Here is a 17,651-nt window from a genome sequence, read left to right on the forward strand (position 1 = left end):
GTTGATACTATTTTTGAAGAGACGGGCTCACCTTGTTCATCCCAGACACCTGGAGTCTAACTAGCTTGTCAGCGGTTCAGCAGAAAAGGTGCCACTGGCAGGAGGAGGTAGTAGCCCACGCCTTTAATTCTAGCTCTCAGAAGGCAGAGACAGGTGGATTTCTGGGAGTTTGAGGCCAGCCTGGTCTATATCATAAGTTCCAGGTCAGCCAGATCTATGTAAAGACCCTGTCAAAAGAGAGTGAAAACAAAGAAAGGGAAGAAGGAAGGAAACAAAACAAAAGTAAACAAAACAAACAAACAAAAGAAAGAAAGAGTGGCTGACCAGCAAAGCACACAGCTTGGACTCAGCAGAGCCTTTTAGCACATTACAGTTGGGTTGGTAGCAAAAATATCTTAGGTATGGAGAGATGGCTCAGAGGTTAAGAGCACTGACTGCTCCTCCAGAGGTCCTGAGTTCAAATCCCAGCAATCACATGGTGGCTCATTGCCATCTATAATGAGATCTGGTGCCCTCTTCTGGCGTGCAGGTGTACATGCAGGCAGAGTATTCCATACATAATAAATAAACAAATCTTTTTTTAAAATCTTAGGTAGCCGGGTGTGGTGGCGCATGCCTTTAATCCCAGCACTCGGGAGGCAGAGGCAGGTGGATTGCTGTTGAGTTCGAGGCCAGCCTGGTCTACAAAGTGAGTCCAGGATAGTCAAGACTACACAGAGAAACCTTGTTTTGAAAAACCAAACCAAAACAAAACAAAAAACAAAAACAAAAAAATCTTAGGTAAACTCTTCCATCACACAAATACTACACACACACAAACGTCTGTATCTTATGGCTGTTATTCTCCTGTCTCAGCTTCTTCAATGCTGATTACAAAATCCAGCATTTAGAATTACTAAATCACAACTCTTTTTATTCTTTTTCTCTCTTAAACCATTTCACATAGCCCAGACTGTCCTCAAAGCCCTTGCGTAGCCACCTTCTGCATCTGGTTAGAGCTATGCCCCTACACCTGGTTTATGGAGTGCTGTGGTGGAACAAGCCTAGGGCTTTAGGCAGGTAGGGAATCATTTAATAACTGAGCTATCTCCTCAGCCCAATTCTCTCAACTTTTTTTTTTCCCTAAAGAAACATTAGTACACAGTGAGGGCCTTGCTGGCTGTGAATGTGTCCCATCGCCGCCTCTGCTGATGGCAGCACAGTGATGAGGCACGTGCCATGGCAGCTCAGAAACCATTCCTGTGAGAATCGCTTCGCTCACAGTATCTGCAGCAACACGCAGAGACCCACTGATTCAGAGGGACTTCGCACATGTGGCCAGCAGATGTGGCACTAGTCTCCTAGGTGTAACCCTAGACTACAATGGAGCCATCCTTCAGTGCTGTGTCCCTGCCAGGAACACTGGCCTCTACTCCCCTCCTCACTTGTCATCTAGAGGCTACCTGCTCATAGCTGACCAGCCACCTGGGTCTTTGACCACAGAAACCCTGGATGCTTCTTTCTCTCAGATCTCCATGCCTTATTCTTCCCGCAGGCAACCAGCTCCGGGGGGGGGGGGGGGGGGGGGGGGTCCTAGTAGTATGTCTGGGTGTGGTGTGTCCAGAATAGGGCTGGCAGGGAGCTATGTTTACTGTGGATCAGCTCAGGAGGAAGGAACAGGGAATTCCGTGGGGGAGGGGTCAGAGCCTTCAGGGATGGGAAAGCTTCCTCCTGGGTACCCCACCAAGGGTTGGCCACAGGCCCAGGCCACTTCTCTTTGTTTAGGCACAAGAGAATGGCAACAGCTTTTGTTTTGGTAGCCACTCTCCTCTCCTCTTTGAGAGATCTGGTGAGTGACACCTGGAGGCCCCTTTCCGCGTTGGGAGGCCATTACATGCCTACACCACATTCTCTGTGGCTTTTCTTATAAAACAAAAACAGTAGGAGAAGGGGCGGGCTGCCGCAGAAGCTTGGGGGCTAAACCAGGACCCTTACTGAACTCCTTGATAAAGTGTCCCCAGTTTCTTCCTCCATGTTGTGGGTCCACCTCAGAGTCTGGTCCTGCTAGCCTCCTGGAGGGCAGTAATGAATGGCCAACTGCTGTAGCCCCCTGCTGCCCCCCCAGAATCATTTGGGAGCAAAAACTTCTGCATGAGTGACAAAGACCTGGGCCTGATAGCTAATAGTTTTCCCTCCTATTTTTTTTTCCTTTGAAAACAAGTCAACATTTATTTTGTGTGTGTGCGCAGATGCACACTCTCACCCGAATGTGTGGGTACACACACATCATCACACCATAACGCACATGTAAAGATCAGAGGACAACGTTCAGGAGTTGGCGCTCTCCTGCCATGTGAGATCTGGGGATCTAACTCGGGTCATCAGTTTGGCAGTAAGCACCTTTAACCTCTGAGCCATCTCTCTGACCCTTTTTTGTTTGCTTGTTTTTGAGAAATTGTTTTTTTAGACAAACTCTCTTTGTAGACCAGGCTGGCCTCGAACTCACAGTGATCCGCCTGCCTCCCCCCCCCCCAGCCCCGTGCCCTAGTGTTGGGATTAAAGGCATGCGCCACCACCGCCCTGCTGCATTTGCCTATTTTTATGTTAATAAGTACATACTTCACTTGGCCATTGATGATTTGCTTATTTGAGACAGTATCTCAAACAGCACAGGATGACTTTGAACTTCTGATCCTCCTGCCCAAGTGCTAGGGATTACAGGAGGGCACGCACTACCAAACCAGGTTAGCAGTGGGTACTATCCTCCCCGTGCTTTGCCCTCACAGGACAGACGCGAGTGAGGCACAGTGCAGCTCAGTGGCTAGCCCAAGGCCTACATAGCTGACAAGTCGCAGAGCTTCAGTGAAAACCCAATAGTTCCACACTGGCAAGCCTGCGTTTACCACTTCTAGTTGATTCTGGCACACAGACAAATGCTTCTACACTTGGTACCTGGAGTCTCTAAAATGGAAACCAGGGCCCCCCTCTGCTTACTAAACTCAACCTCTCCTTCTCTCTCTCATCTTTTTTTTTTTTTTTTTAAAGATTTATTTATTGTATTTTTTATTGTATATGAGAGCTTTATCTGCAGAAGAGGGCATCAGATAACATTACAGATGGTTATGAGCCACCATGTGGTTGCTGGGAATTGAACTCAGGACCTCTGGAAGAGCAGGTGGTGCCCTTAACCACTGAGCCATTTCTTCAGCCCTCTCTCTCTCATCTTATCAGAGTTTGCTCAGACACTGGCTCTGCCAGAAACTTCCCCCCAGGACCCTCTCCTGGTCAGGGATGGTGGTGGTGGTTAGCAACTCCCACACTCTCGGGCCCTCTTCCGGTCAGCAGCACTGACTTGCTAGGCTGCATCCCCAACAAGACCACAGAACCTGGAACCTTCTATCACTGGAATTGCATCTCCAGTTGTTGGGCAAGGCCTGAAGAGTGAAGAGCAGGCTAGTGAATGGTCCCTACTTAGCCTTGGTCAGGCTGACTTGCAGATGGCTTCAAGCTGGCTGGCTGGCCCTACTCCCATTCAAAGTTTAACCGCTCACATCTCTGACCCCTCTGGCCCAGTCTGAAAATATCTACCATTGCCTCCCTAGCCTCACTGACTACCTTCGCCTTGTGACTTTGTGGGTTCCAGCTCGCTGTCCAGGTCTATAAGGAAAGCCATAGAGAACATGGAGTGGGTGATGGTCCCGTCCAGAAAGAAGCCTCTGCTAGTATGTCAAAGACTTCCCTAGAATCAGCTCTCAGCTTCCAGACCCCTAGGCACCCAGGCATGCCACCTGAGGCTTTCCCTATGGCTAAAGCAAGAATGTTGCCAGAACAAAGGCCGCTTCCAAGCTACCGTGTGCTTGGAAAGGTTTAGAGTTCTGTCTCTGACCAGCTCTACAGCCTCAGGCTAAGATGCCTCAGCCTCCTCCTCAGGTAACTGAGGCTTTAGGGATTGCTATAGGCTAGAAGGAGAAAGTGTTCATAGTAAACATCTCCCCCCAGTTAATCAGAGTTTCAAGAAACGAAATACCTCCGGAGGCCTAAAAATCAGGGTAATTGCCTGGCAGGACAATTCAGTAATATCTATCGAAGCCCAGAGCTAGGGCCAGAGCACCAGTGAAAAGGGATGCTCAGCGATCACTGGTGACTGCAAGCAATAGTGAAAAACTAAAAGGTTCAGCTTGCACCCGTAATCTAGGCACTTGGGAAGCTAAGGGGGCAAAGGGGAGGCTCATTTTTAGTTCAAGATTCTGCCTCAAAAACCAAACCAAAGCTGGGCATGGTGGCACACATCTTTAATCCCAGCACTTCAGAGACAGGGTCTGGCTATATAGTTCAATCTGGCCTAGAACTCATGTAGCCCAGGCTGACCTCAAACTCAGTATCTCCCTGCTCCAGCTACCGAAGTCCTAAGATTACATACATGTACCTCTATGCCCAACTAAGGCATACCATTCAAAGCAAAGTAAAACCCACCCAGGGTCTGGGGTTTACTCAGTTGGTGAAGTGTCCACCGTGCAAGCACAAGGATCTTCTCATGGACCCTAGCACCAGTGGACAGGAGTCTTAGTGTGTTTAAAAAATTTCCGCAAGGCCAGCCTGGTCTACAAAGCGACTCCAGGACAGCCAAGGATACACAGAGAAACTCTGTCTCAAAAAATCTAAAAAAAAAAAAAAAAAAAAAAAGATTTCCATAGGAGCTGGTAGCTCACTTTAATCTCAACATTCCATGGGCTAGGGCAGGAGGATTGCTATGAATTCAAGGCAGGTCTGGGCTACAGATATCTCAACCCCCATCTTTCCCAACCCCCAAAAAACTAAAAAAAAAGGTGTGAGAGGGCGGCCAGCTGCCCAGCATTGTCTTGGGTCTCCCCTGTCTGGTTTCAACAATGTGTCACTCATACTGAGGCATACCAGGCAGACCTCAGCTTTGTTTTCCCAGGTCAGACGGGATGCTTTCCAGAGCTAGGTGGGCAGCAGCAGGTTCTATCAGTGGGTTGTCTATGTGGGCTAAGGAGCAGGAACCAACTTGCCCCTTTCACAACCACCCCCGGCTCCCTCTGTAAAATGTCAGCAAGCTAGGGAAGGGAGGCAGAGAGACAGGCAAGCTGTTAACCCGCAAGATGCTGGGGCGTGGGTGTGCAGGCCCAGGCTCCCAGACAGCTATTTTGGCATGTGCTATGATAGTGCTCAGCCCTGGCAGGGGAGAGGCCTCTCTGTGGGAGCTCTGTACTGGCACTCTGCCAGAAGGGAGGGGGAGCAGGTCTCTGCAAGCAGAGGGAGAGGGTGCTGGGTGCAAGTGGAGCCTACTCTCTTCCTCGGGCCCCAGGCTATTACTCAGGATCTTCTGAGCCCATCCTCTGAGTTTTCTTCCCCTGGCACCTAGCAAAAGGCCACAGATGTACCCTTCTTCTCCAGATCCAGGTGTTGGGTACCAAGATGGGTGTCTTCCAGCCTCAGGCTGCCTATTCGTATCTCTGAAGCTATCCTGCTCCTGCTGAAGAGACCCTGAGGGTCACTTTCCAGGGGCAGAGCCTCTCATTGTGAGGTATGAACATCTCACTTAAACCCAGACAGTGTCTAAGGCCTCCTGAGGCTCTGCAGGTTCGGGTGGAAATATATGAAGGGAAGTGTTAATGACCAGATGCTGTGGAAAGATTTTGGGGCTGAGTTCCAGGGTGAACCTCATGACCTTTCTGAGTCTTGGTCTTTTTTATCTGTAAAATGGAAATAATGTCACCAAGGTCCCTGTTGTGATGAGTCTATGAAATTGGTGAGCTTATGAGCTGGGTAGCATTCACCTGGACAGAGGTGTGCAGAGGAGGACAAGAAGAAGGTTCCTTTCAATTCTCTCACCCACCCTCCCTCCTGAGGACCTCAGCTCTGGGTTTCACTCAGACCTGCTCTCTCAGCATGCCCTTATCTTAGGTAGGGGCAAGGGTAAGGGGGCAGGCCTTTCATCTATGCTCTGGCCTAGCTTTCCCACTTGGACATGAGTGCCAGTCAGGCTCTGGGCTGAGAGCCAAGGGGGTAGGGGAACCACACTACAGCCCAGGTGAGATGCTTATATTTGAAGGGCATCCAGGGCCCTCACATCAAACAGAGGTAGTGGCTGAGGACAGTAGCAACAGCAATGGCTCCAGGAAGGAGGGAGCTATGAACCTTTTATGAACCTAGGGCAGTGGTTCTCAACCTTCTTAGTGCTGTGACCCCTTAGTACACTCTCTCATGTCGCAGTGACGCCCCCAACGATAAGATTGTTTTCATTGCTACTTTATAACTGTGATTTTGCCACTGTTATGAATCATAATGTAAAGGTCTATGTTTTCTGATGGTCTTGTGACCCCTGTGAAAGGGTCCGCTGGTCCCTAAAGGGGTCACAACCCACAGGTTGAGAACCGATGGCCTTCCTGAATACTGTGTCCTCTCCCTGAGCTAACAGAGGGTAGGAAGGAAGAGGGAGACAGGCTGGGAGTACAGGTGAGGATCTCAGAGTGCAGGTAAGGCTTTGGGGTGCTGTGATGGGGCACAAATGAACATGGCCCTGGCTGGCTGGGAGACCTTGGCTGAATCAAGGCTGCTTCACTGGGCCTCGGCTTCCAGGGACAGGCAAGGGTGGCGCCAAGTGATATGGAAATACACACCCTTTATTACTGGCTTTACTCTGGCAGCGAAAGTCTTCAGGTAACTCACCAAGAGAAGCTGTCTGGACCCACCCAGGGCAGGTGCAATGGCCTAGCAGAGGAAGGAATGCTTCCTGGCCCCAGGGTAGTCCTGGCCCCCTGCTGTTGTCACGGCGACATTGCAGGGCAGGTTCCTGGGTAGCTGAGGATCTTGAAGCCCTCTGCTCTTCTGTGGTACAGAAAGGGACCAGTACTTCTTTTAGGGACCAGCTCAGCCCAAGCTTCAAAGCTGGCTGACCTTCCCATCAATCTCTCCTCTGCTTGGGGATAAATGGGAAATTCTGGAAAGGATTTCCGGAAGATGTAAATAGGCCTGCTACTGCCATTCCCAGCTCCCAAGCCTAGGCTTTCTCTGCTCAGGGGCAGGAGTCCTTCCTCTGTCCTTGCTTAAAAGGACACCCTCTCTCATATGAGTGAGATTTCTGGTTAGTCCACATGCTGGGATTTGACCTTTGCCATGGTGACAAAATGACAGCAACTGTTCATTCTCTCCTCTGACCCACAAGCCAGAAAGCGGTCCATGCGGCAGTAGACAGGGACCAGGGAAACCCTTCCTTCATTTGCCAACCAGAGCCAGCTCCATACCTGGGCACATGGCTGCAGAGGAAACAAACAGTAAGATGTACCCAGCTCAGGCACTCAGGCTCCTTCTTCCCCAAACTGGCAGGAACCCAAGGGCTTCTACAGCCACCTGGGCATTAGCCTAAGAAGACAATTGATTCACTCAGAGAGATTCCTGTTGCCCCCAGACATCCTGGCGCCACAGACAGGGGTTCTCGCCTCTGAAAGAGAAGGCATCCCTCAACCTGTCCTTCCCCATTTGTTGCAAAACTACCCCAAACAGGGGCTGTTTCTGCTCATGCTGTTCATCAGGCACCTCTGCCAGCCTTGTCTTCAGGAATATGCTCTGAGGCCCCATGTGGCCTGGACACTAAATGAGAGCTATTGTGTCAAACTTGCTCCACAGGTGTCTCCTGCCCTCTGGGAGCTTATGACTTTGAGACTAATGAAGGGCAGAGATGGCAGAACAGACGCTCTGGCTCCCAGGGGCTTGGACAGCCAAAGCACCTTCTGTTGAAATGTGTGTGCTGCCAGGTAATTTCTGACACTCCTGGGGTGCAAAACCAGCTAATCCACAAGCTGTGTGACCTCCCCAGGACCAAGGTTCTGGCAAAAGGACAGAGGGTGAGTCTGTCCCCTCTCCATGGACCCAGGGCTGGCCCTAGGCAACTGTCCTCCCACTGGAAACTGACCAAACCTTAGGTTCAAAGAACCTGTATGTTAAGATTCCACCTGCTCCACCCAGGGTGGAGGGGAACATATTGACCTGGGGCTATAGCAGATCCCCTGTGCCCCCTTCTTCCTCTAAGAGTGGCTGACAGTTCCCACCATGAAGAAGTGGGTTGGAAGTGGGAAGTGGAGGATGTCACAGCTCTGTGTCTCACTGGACTGAAAAGAGGGAGATGGCAGACTGCTCCCCAGCCCCTCACCCAGTGTTGCCAGTTATATGGAGCAGGGGTAGGCTTGAAGGAAGACACTGTGGACACTGTTCTTTCTAACCTGACCACAAACAGAACACGTGGCCCTGAGTCCTGTTCACCCTGGTTATGCTCCATGCCAAGCCCACAGCAGCAGACACTGCTAACTGTTCATGGAGTCTGCAAGTGAGTCTGGGTCCAAACGCAGAGTTCAGCACAGTTCCAGCGGCTAGCACTATCTGGTTGTCATATGGCCCTGTCTCCTGGCCCATTCACTTATGAGGCCCCCGGGGCCCCCAAGGTTTAAGGTGTAAGCAGGGTGGGCAGAAGCAGTGTGGTAAGATGCAGAGGCGGAATGTCCAAGGAGAAACAAGAGCTCGGCTATAAACGCGCATGGAGACTAGGAGAAGATGGAGGGATGGTTTCAGCGGGGGCACTGAAGACTTACCCGTGGCCAACAAGGGTGGCAGGACCACATGAGCAGCGTCAGTTAAAAGGACAGAGCCTGGGGCAGGGGCACTAATTGCAATGTCCACTTCTCCTGTCACCTGGCCTTGGAACGAAGTAAAAGGAGGCCGGCCCGCGATGGGCCAGCTCCCGATGGCTCAAGTCCTCCAGCGGGGCCTTTCCCTCATCATGACCTCCCAGAGTCTTCAACTTCTAAAGCACCACTGCCCCCAGGTCAGTGCTCCAGAGCACAAGCCACTGCACCCACACTTCCAGAGGCAATCTTTGATTTCCTTCTCACTAAGCAGCCTAGAAGATCACTTCCCATCCAGGGCGATGTGGATACCGTGCCCTCTACTTGTGTGGTGTAGCAGAAATACCTGGGAAACTCTAGAAAAAAAAAAATACCCAGGCTCACTTCTAGAGCTGAAAAGCCAGACATGCCGATGGCAAAATCTAAGAATCTGACCTTCTTAAAGCTCCTCTGGGCCTCCCTGATGTTGTATTTGGGAGCCTGGTATAGACAGAGGGATGTGGATTTTGGAATCAGACCAACCTGAGTTCAAATGCTGTCTCTGCCCCCTACATGCTGTGTGACTCTAGGCAAATGGCTCCTCTCTCCGACACTGTGTTTATTTCATCTACAGAGTGGAAAAATAGAACCTATCCTGCTTATTTTAGAGAATTATGTAAAGGTACCCATCACTTCTGCTTGCTCTTCTTCTTGAATATGCCCAAAGCTCATCTCTGCATCCACAAAGCAGTGCTCTTCTAGATGGGCACAACCACAGGTCAGAAGCACTCAACGCTTGGTACCCTATGGGCAGCAACAGGAAGTCTTCAGGGGCGCCCCTCCCTCCCACCTCAGGAGCCTGTGAACACTGGAGGCTACATCCTGCAGAGCTGGGTGTAAACTGCTCTATCTTGCAGGGTTGTGGGTGACAAAACAGAAGTATTGGAAGCTTTACAGCCTGCCCTGTCTTATGTGATACTGAAGTCGGTGTGGCTTCACAAAAGCCCACGGAGCTCCATCTGGCCCTGCAAGAGATCTCTTGTGCGTGGTGTATGCTCAGCAACACACTGCAGGTACAAAGGGCAGAGCCCTGGCTAGTTACGGCAAGGCAGGCAGAGGGCACAGATGAGCACCAAAGGCACACCGCCCACACAACAGAGGAAAACCACACAGGTTATTAGTAGGTAAGTCTACCCTGGAAAAGGGCACAGGCAGAGCTCAGAAGGGGGCCAAACACAGCCAAGCCTTAAACGGCCACGAAAGGTAAGAGGGAGGCCCCGAGGCAGAGTTCGAGGTCAGAGTCCAATCAGAGCTCTAGGGTTCTCAGCTGACTCGCCGCTAGCTCTTCAGACATCGAAGAAATTCAGAGGTCAGCGAGGGAAGCCATCAGAGAGTTAGGGTAGGATACTCCTCGGCGGCACCTTATGCCAGGGTTTTTCCGACAGGCAGATGAGCACACATGCCATGAAGTGCCTGCACTCAGTCTTTCCACACCCTCCCTCCAGTTTCTCACCACAGTGGCGGTCAAAGCTCTGTCACAGGTACAATATGGTGATATTTGGAGTGCTTTCGGGAAGGGGCAAGAGCAACAGCTAGTTCTGACTCAAAACTATAGGCCACTCGTCCCTTTCCAAAGCAAGAGCTAGAAGAAGGTAAGGGGTGGGGGGGTGAAGAGGGTCCTTCCAGCAGAGGCAGAAGGGGTCTCTTTATGCTACTTAGGAGCAAAGTACAGTCAATCGCTAGGCACCCACAATCCCAGGAAGTTTAAAACATTGAGTAATTTAATCAGTGACCTGGGGACAACCATGTGCTGTGGCAAATCACGGTGACCACAATCAGCAGATGCCAAGCAGTGGTAGGTAGCTGGCAAAGAGGTTCCAGAGGAGCACGAAGGGCAGGCAGTGTGACCGCCCTCATCACGCTGGTAACAGAAGGTTCAGGGAGACTGTCAAAAAGGAGCGGTGGCCAGTCGGAGGGTCCCTGACTGCTGCTGATCCCAAGGAGTTGGAGTGACTCTGTCTCCCTACGGGAGGGTTAGGTCTCCCTGACCCGGTCGCAGCACTAAGGACGAAGCCCGTGCCAGCGCGCGCACCACCCGGACAGCCTGAGCCAGCGCGCTTGGATACCCGCTCTGGGACAGCCCATCCCGCCGCCGCCCCGCTCACCTGTGCCCAAAGAGCCGCAGCCCGGGGAAGCGCCGCTTGGTCAGGCGCCGCGGCGCCTTGTCCGGCTCAGGACCCGCGTCGCGCTCGGAGCCGCTGGACGAGGCGGAGGCCGACTCCGAGTCGCTGCTCCGGGCCTCGGGGCTGGGGTCCCGCGGCTCCATCCGGCCCTAGCCCCGGCCGGCGGCGGGACCGCGGGAGACGCCCATGCCGGGCCGGCGGCCGGGGCTCAGCACGCCCGCTCCGCACCGCCCGCCGAGCTCATGGCGAGCGCGCGCTCCGCCCGCCCCGTGCTGCGCGTCCCCGTGCCCCACTCCCAGGTGCCGGGGAAGCGGCCTCCGCTCCAGGAAGTGCCGACAGCCGCGGCCGCAGGACCCCGCATAGCTGGCCGGGCCTCTGCCTGCCCGTCCGCCGCCGAGCACGCCCCCTCGGCCGCACAGCCGTACTCGTCCCACGGCGCCCTCTGCCGGCCTCAGGTCGTGTCGCAAACCCGTCGAGGTGGCTTGGGGGCGGGACTTAGGAGGGTACCACCCCAGCTCGGAGGCCTGCTTGCCTGGATAGGACTGACTTCCTGGCCTGAGTCGCTCAAGCTGTTCCCAGATGTATGATTTCGCTCCCTTGTCCCCCATGTCCTCCTCCACCAGACAACCTACATGATCAAAGTATACACACGCGAGGGCGGCTGTCACCACCTCTCCTCCCGCATCCACAAGTTATATATTGCTCTCTCGCTCCCACTCAGCCACTCATGCGCGCTCCATCCACCCTTACCCCCTTGGCTATCCATAAGCACACCCACAGACAAATATCACAGAAGGTTCTCTCTGCACGCAGCAGACATGCCCCTCACCATGTAATTATCTCAATCGCTACTCAAACTCACACTTTTACATTCAGGACACCAAAGGCACCCAATAATCTTCACACACACACACACACCCCTTCAGTGTTCCTCAGACAGTGTTATCCTTCTCCGGCTGTACACAATGGCTTCAACCCTTTACACACCCCTAACACAGGGCATTTTTCCCAGCACGATATCCAGTGTCCCCTTTAGCACTTATACCGTAAGGATGAGCTATGTACTTCCTACTCATTCAAGTACACATAAGAGCAACAGTTACAACCTACAGCTTCCCGTACAGAACAAAATATCTCCTACACACAGATGTCCCCTAAGGGCAAGGTTACAGGACCTCATCTTTCACACACACAAATCCAGACACATTCTTCATGTTTGATACACGCTCTCCTCCAGAAGGGAGACCAGTTAGGACCAGAAGTCACCAGGAGGCACACCATCACATATGCTTGGGGATCCACAGCCCAGGGGGTCTCTAGATACTGCCAGACTGTGACAAGGAGACCTGGAAGCCAGAGATCTTGGTCCACCTCCTCCCCAGATCATGCCACCCTGATGCCTGCTGTTTCAGTTAGCCCTCCGTTCTAGAAAGCCACATCCTGTGTGTGTTGCCTTCACTTTCACCCTCTCCTTTGGGTGCTCCGGCAGCCTGTTTTCCAGACTGGGCCTGCCACAAAATAGCCAAAGCTAGGGGGTTGTGACCCAGGAACAAGGCTGTGATTCTGAGCAAACAGCCAACACCCAGAGGCCCAGCACCCTCTCTTATAGACTGAGGTTCTAGTTGGCCTGGAGGATGCTGGGTTCCAGATCTACAGCCAGCAATGGGGACCAGGCTGGATAGGAAGAGGTCCTGACCTTGGCTTCCTGGGGCACACATGTTCTCTTTGAGGAAGTCCTTGGGTGGTGATCCTCAAGCTCGGTGGGGAAAACTCGGTGGGGGGACACTGCTGAGGATCCTATTGAGATGACACAGGCCTTGGACTCGATTAAGAGAACTCCAGCATCACATCACAGTCCTGGGAGGGCTCTTCTCCCGACACACACACCCCTCCCCCCCCCCCCCCCCCCCCCCCCCCCCCCCCCCCCCCGCTGGAGAGAAGCCTTCTACCCTAAGCCTGGAAACGTGTTTAGCGGTACTCCCAAACCTTTCTCACTCATGCCTCCATGAAACTACTGGAAAAATGGATGGGTGAACCCACTTCTGCCATTCTTCCACACCAGATAGAAAGTTCATAGAGGGATGGAAGTCTCTTTACCCACCCCAGGCCACCCTTGTACCTACTGTGTCTGGGGAATCTCAGCTGGGATCTGTGGCACGTCCCAGGAGCGGGAGCGCCACATCTGCCTCAGTGCCCCTGGCAGCTCAGCTTCTTTCGTCCCCAGCACCTTCGTGGGGCCCAGAGCTGTAGCCACATCGCAGCCTCCCCCGGCGCTGTGGCCAGCCCCCAGTGCGCTCATCCTGCCCAGCGACTCTCTTCCTCTTTCCGCACTTCCTGACGGGGGGGGGGGGTGGCGGGGGGGCGCTGCTAGAGGCCGGCTGGAGGCTCAAGCCGAGGACCACAGAGTTTATCGGCGCCTTCCGCTGACTGGGGCAGAACACTGCTGGCAAGAGCACAGAGCTGCATAGGAGTGCAGGGGGCAGGTGGGGACAAGCCCAGCCTTGCTGTCAAGAGACAACCCCCAAGTCAAAAGCTGCCAGGCAGCCACTAGACCTGCCTGGCCTGGAATTGCACCCCAGTTCCAGTATGCCTTTCCTTTCCAAAGAACTTCTCCCTTCTTCTTCTTTCTCTTCTTCTGGGTTTCTCTGTGTAGCCTTGGCTGTCCTGGACTCACTTTGTAGACTAGGCTGGCCTCGAACTCACAGCGACCCGCCTGCCTCTGCCTCCAGAGTGCTGGGATTAAAGGTGTGTGCCACCACGCCCGACAACTTCTCCGCTAGGTCCTGTTAATGTCTCTCACTTCATGACATTCTTCCTGGCACACTGGCTCCAGGATACCCAGCCTGTCTGTATCCAGCTCTCTCTTAGTATCTTGTATGCACCATGTCATCCTACAGAGAGGTGTGCAGTAGGGAAAACAGTTAGAAATCAAGCAGTCTATGCATGTCAGGCAATGAGATGTGCTATGATGTGTGTGTGTGTGTGTGTGTGTGTGTGTGTGTGTGTGCCAAAATGGAGGAGGAAGAGAGTGGCCATCAGGATTGGGCAAGGAGGTGACATTTGAGAACAGACCCAAATGAATCATGAGACCAGACCACGTGACCATCCGGAGAACAGCATTGTGGATGGAGGGAACAGTAAAGCACAGGTCCCGAGCAATGAAGAGGCAGTGTGGTAAAAAACTGAGAGGAGGCAGGAGGGTACTGGAAGGGTCTGGGGAAATCCCTGAGGCCAGACTGCCCTGGAGTTTGAGGCTTAGCAAACAGTAGTAAAGCCGGGGCTTGGGCTTACTCCAGTCTTCAGGATGCTTAGGGAGGAGCCAACGGAGCCTTTCTCACGCATTTTCAATCACGATGCTTTATAATTAGCCCTTTAGTTGTGTGTGCTTGTTACTCCAGCGAGACTGTGAGTTCCCTAAGGACAATCAGTGTCAGTTCAGTTCACCAAACAGAAACACTTCAGAACCTGCAGATAGTGCTGTCAGCTTCCCAGCAGTGCTGGGCTTCACTCCTGTACTCTGTGTGACTACAGCATCGTAGCTTTCAATAACTTACCTGATGAATTACCTTGAATAGTTAATACTCAGTCTAACGAGCCCTCTGTGCTGGAAACCTTACTGACTATGTAATTACCTCGTTAGGTCCTTTAATGGCCATATGAGGTGTAGCTTGTTATTTTCCTCTTTTTACATTTTTGAAAAAATAAATTTTTGAAAAAAAAACTGAAGCTAGGTATGATGGTGCATGCCTTAGTTCTGTCACTTGGGAGGCTGAGGCAGGCAGATCTCTGCGAGGCTAGCCACAGCAAGTTCCAGGCCAACCAGAGCTACAATAGTGAGACCTGGTTTTCAAAACAAAACAAAACAACACACACACACACACACACACATACACACACACAAAAAGATTACATTTATTTCTATGTGTTAGGGTATGTGTGTATGCATGTTTGCATGTATGTGTTTACTTATCTTTCATGTGTGGTGGTCAGAGAACTATTTCTAAGAGCTGGTTCTCGCCTTCCAGCATGTGGGTCTTGAAAATCAAACTCATGTCCTTAGGCTTACAGCAAGCACCTTTCCTCTTGGAGCCATCTTGCCAGTCCGGTTTTCCTCCTTTCACATGGGGAAACAGAGGCACAGAGCTGTTAATCTTACTTGTTTAAGATCTTCTTGTGTTGAGATTAAGAACCTAAATCCTCAAAAAATGCTTACACACACACACACACACACACAGAGGCATACATACAAGAATCTAACCCTAGGGTTAAGGTACCTTACTGTCCTTCTAAGATGTGAGGGCATGGTCAGGCTTTGCACCCGCAATTGCTGTCCCTTGAACATGTCATCTCTGAGCCCTTTAAGATGGGCTGCGTGTGGTGTGGCCTATCAGAGGCTTTATCCACCAGGCCAAGGTCTAGTCTAAAAGAGGGCTGTGGCAAGGCCCAGCCTTCCTCTCCCAGGCGTTCTGCAAGTAGCTCCGGCAGTTAAACAGAGGAAATGGGCCTCAGCGTGTTTTCCATCTGGACAGGCAGAGATCAGGAAATGGTGTTCCTGCAGGGGAAGCCAGGCCGGCTGGAGGCTTTGCGTGGCAGGGTGACTATGACTTTGTGACCACGGCCACTTTGAGCTCATACTGTACAAAGCTGTCTGGGCCAGCTCTGCTATGCGGGTTGGGCAGGGGGAGGACAAGGCAGGGAGGGACAGGTGTACAGGGCTGGCAAGGATGCCCTTGGCAGTTCCTGGGATGTGTGCCAGTGCCAGGGAGCTGGGGACCCCTCAGAATCCACCCAGGTACACACAGGAAGAGGAATCTGGGTAAGAAAATTATTCTGGGCTTTGCTGAAGCCCCTGAGGACGAGGTGTTCTACTTTTGGTGGCCTGGATGAGCAAGTGGGATCTGGGGAAGAGAAATGTACCAGGACACCAAATACTCAACCCACTGCCTGGACATCCTCTGCCCTCAAAACCTGCCAAGCCTGCCTCCTTGGTCTGACTTTCAAGGTCTCCTGTGTCCCGACTTCTCGTGCCTTCTTGCCTCCTTGTCCAGGCTTTCCCTGCGGTGGTACCCTTCCAGCTCCCGTCGTGCAAGCGTATGCTTCTATAGTAGATGCTCACTAAACAAGTTCCCCCTATTGTTTCACGCTTTCTCTGTTGTGGGGCTGAGCAACTCCTGAATTTCATCCTGTCTATGCTGCCGGATGAACTGTCTTGCTAGCATGGCGGCCCTTCCTGTTTTGTCAGTTGGAGCCTTCAACCCGAGCGGCGGGACTGGGAAAGTGGAAAGAAGTCACCACAGAGTCCTTCAGCTCATACTGTGGCCTTGCTGTGAGACTGTGGTCCACATTAGCTGTAGGCTGGACTTGATGGTCTCTATTTCCTTCTATTTTGTGATATTTATGTTTTTTTTATTTTTTATTATTATTTTTATTTTATTATTATTATTTTTTCAGTACTAGGATTAAAGCTAGGTCCTCTTGCATGCTAGTGTTCTATCACACTAAGCTGTATCCTCAGCCCTGTACTGGGTGACAGGGTCTCAGTTTGTTGCCCACTGTAATCTCAAGCTTACTATGTATCCCAGGCTGGCCCAGAACTCAAGTAATCCTCCTGCCTTAACTTCCCAGGTACTAGGATTAAAGGGTGAGCTATCACAGCACTCAGCTTGAACCAGACAATATCTAAGATCTCCCCGAGATTTGGCAGTTTCATTGGAATCACCTTCCCCAGTCTTCAGGGTTTGACTCACTCATAAGACCAGTATTGTATAAGCACCGGGCAACCATCAGCGCTGCTCCTCTGCCTCCCGTCCACATCCTACCCTGGACACTTTGCTCCTGGTGACCTTGTATCATCAGATTTGTACACATTTGTCTTTTCTTCTTATAAGACTATTGAACCCTGTGTTGTTCGTTGTAGTCTTGGTGCTGTGTACAAAAATATGAGCTCAGTGATCCATGTTCAAATGGGTTGTGTGTTTGAGGAATGGAGTACAGTGAGAGAAACAGGCTTCTGGGGGCTGGGGACTTAGCTGGTGCCCAGTATGCGTTAGGTCTCTTCCGTTCTCTTCCTCCCCGCACTATGAGGTAGCTGCTGACCAGCACACTAGCTATATTTCCATTTCCGATCTGGGCTGGTTCATCTTTCCTTATGCCACCTGGTGGTCACCCCCATGCCCTGCAGGCTACCTTCACAACGCCAAACTTAACTTCATACAGCTGACCTGCATAGACAGAGCACTGCTGTCCCAAACACCTAGATCCAGTGAACCTCTTGATTCTGCTTCCAGGTTAAGCTGAGCTACAGGCATAGATCACCACAGCTGGAGTCCTGAGGTTTTCTGAAGTCTAAGTCCCTCGCCAGCTGTGAAGCCTGTGATCCAAACACCTGCCAAAGCCCTTGGGAGACTCCACCCTCACTGAGAAGACAGCCGTACCTGTGTTAGGATGAGGGTGCTGTTGGTGACAGGTGGGAACCGAGGAAGCCCTTCCAGGGCGGATTCATAAAAGCTATGAACAGAAAGGGGTCTGATCACAGAAAGGGCAGGACTCTGTTTCACTGGGGCAGGGGATGCAGCGCCACCGTGGGCAGCTTAGCAGCCTTAGCAGCTCTTCAGAATATAGTCATCTGGACACCACTCTGACGCCATTCGGGTCCGTACGCTAAAAGGTAGGAGGAGAGCTTGGATGGTTCTCTCTTCGCTTTAGCAGACTCTAGAGACTCTCTTTGCTCCTGGTTCTGATTATACCAAACCCCTAGGGCAGGACAGGCAGGTACCTGGCCATCCTCCCACACCCTGGTAGAGTCACAAGCTCAGGCTTCAGAGAAACCTTGCAGTCCCTCATGCCCTGTCCCGTTGCCCCCCCCCCCCCC

General features: G+C 52.1%; 1 protein-coding gene across 6 annotated transcripts in view; it reads right to left on the reverse strand.

The window, feature by feature from the left end:
• Positions 1-17,651, reverse strand: part of Dgkz (diacylglycerol kinase zeta) — a 42,312-nt gene that overhangs the window by 19,261 nt on the left and 5,400 nt on the right. Inside the window, exon 1 of one of the 6 annotated variants that reach the window (XM_051144145.1) lies at positions 12,904-13,094. The exons of 2 other annotated variants lie outside the window; for them this stretch is intronic. In XM_051144145.1, the coding sequence (XP_051000102.1) occupies positions 12,904-13,079 (176 nt within the window). In that variant the 5' untranslated portion in view covers positions 13,080-13,094. Of the gene's footprint in view, positions 1-10,762; positions 10,960-12,899; positions 13,095-17,651 lie in introns of those variants that run through there. 3 more of the 6 variants (XM_051144148.1, XM_051144147.1, XM_051144146.1) reach the window with 3 other exon arrangements.

The sequence above is a fragment of the Acomys russatus genome, chromosome 4 (assembly GCF_903995435.1).
Source record: "Acomys russatus chromosome 4, mAcoRus1.1, whole genome shotgun sequence".
Taxonomy (NCBI): domain Eukaryota; kingdom Metazoa; phylum Chordata; class Mammalia; order Rodentia; family Muridae; genus Acomys; species Acomys russatus.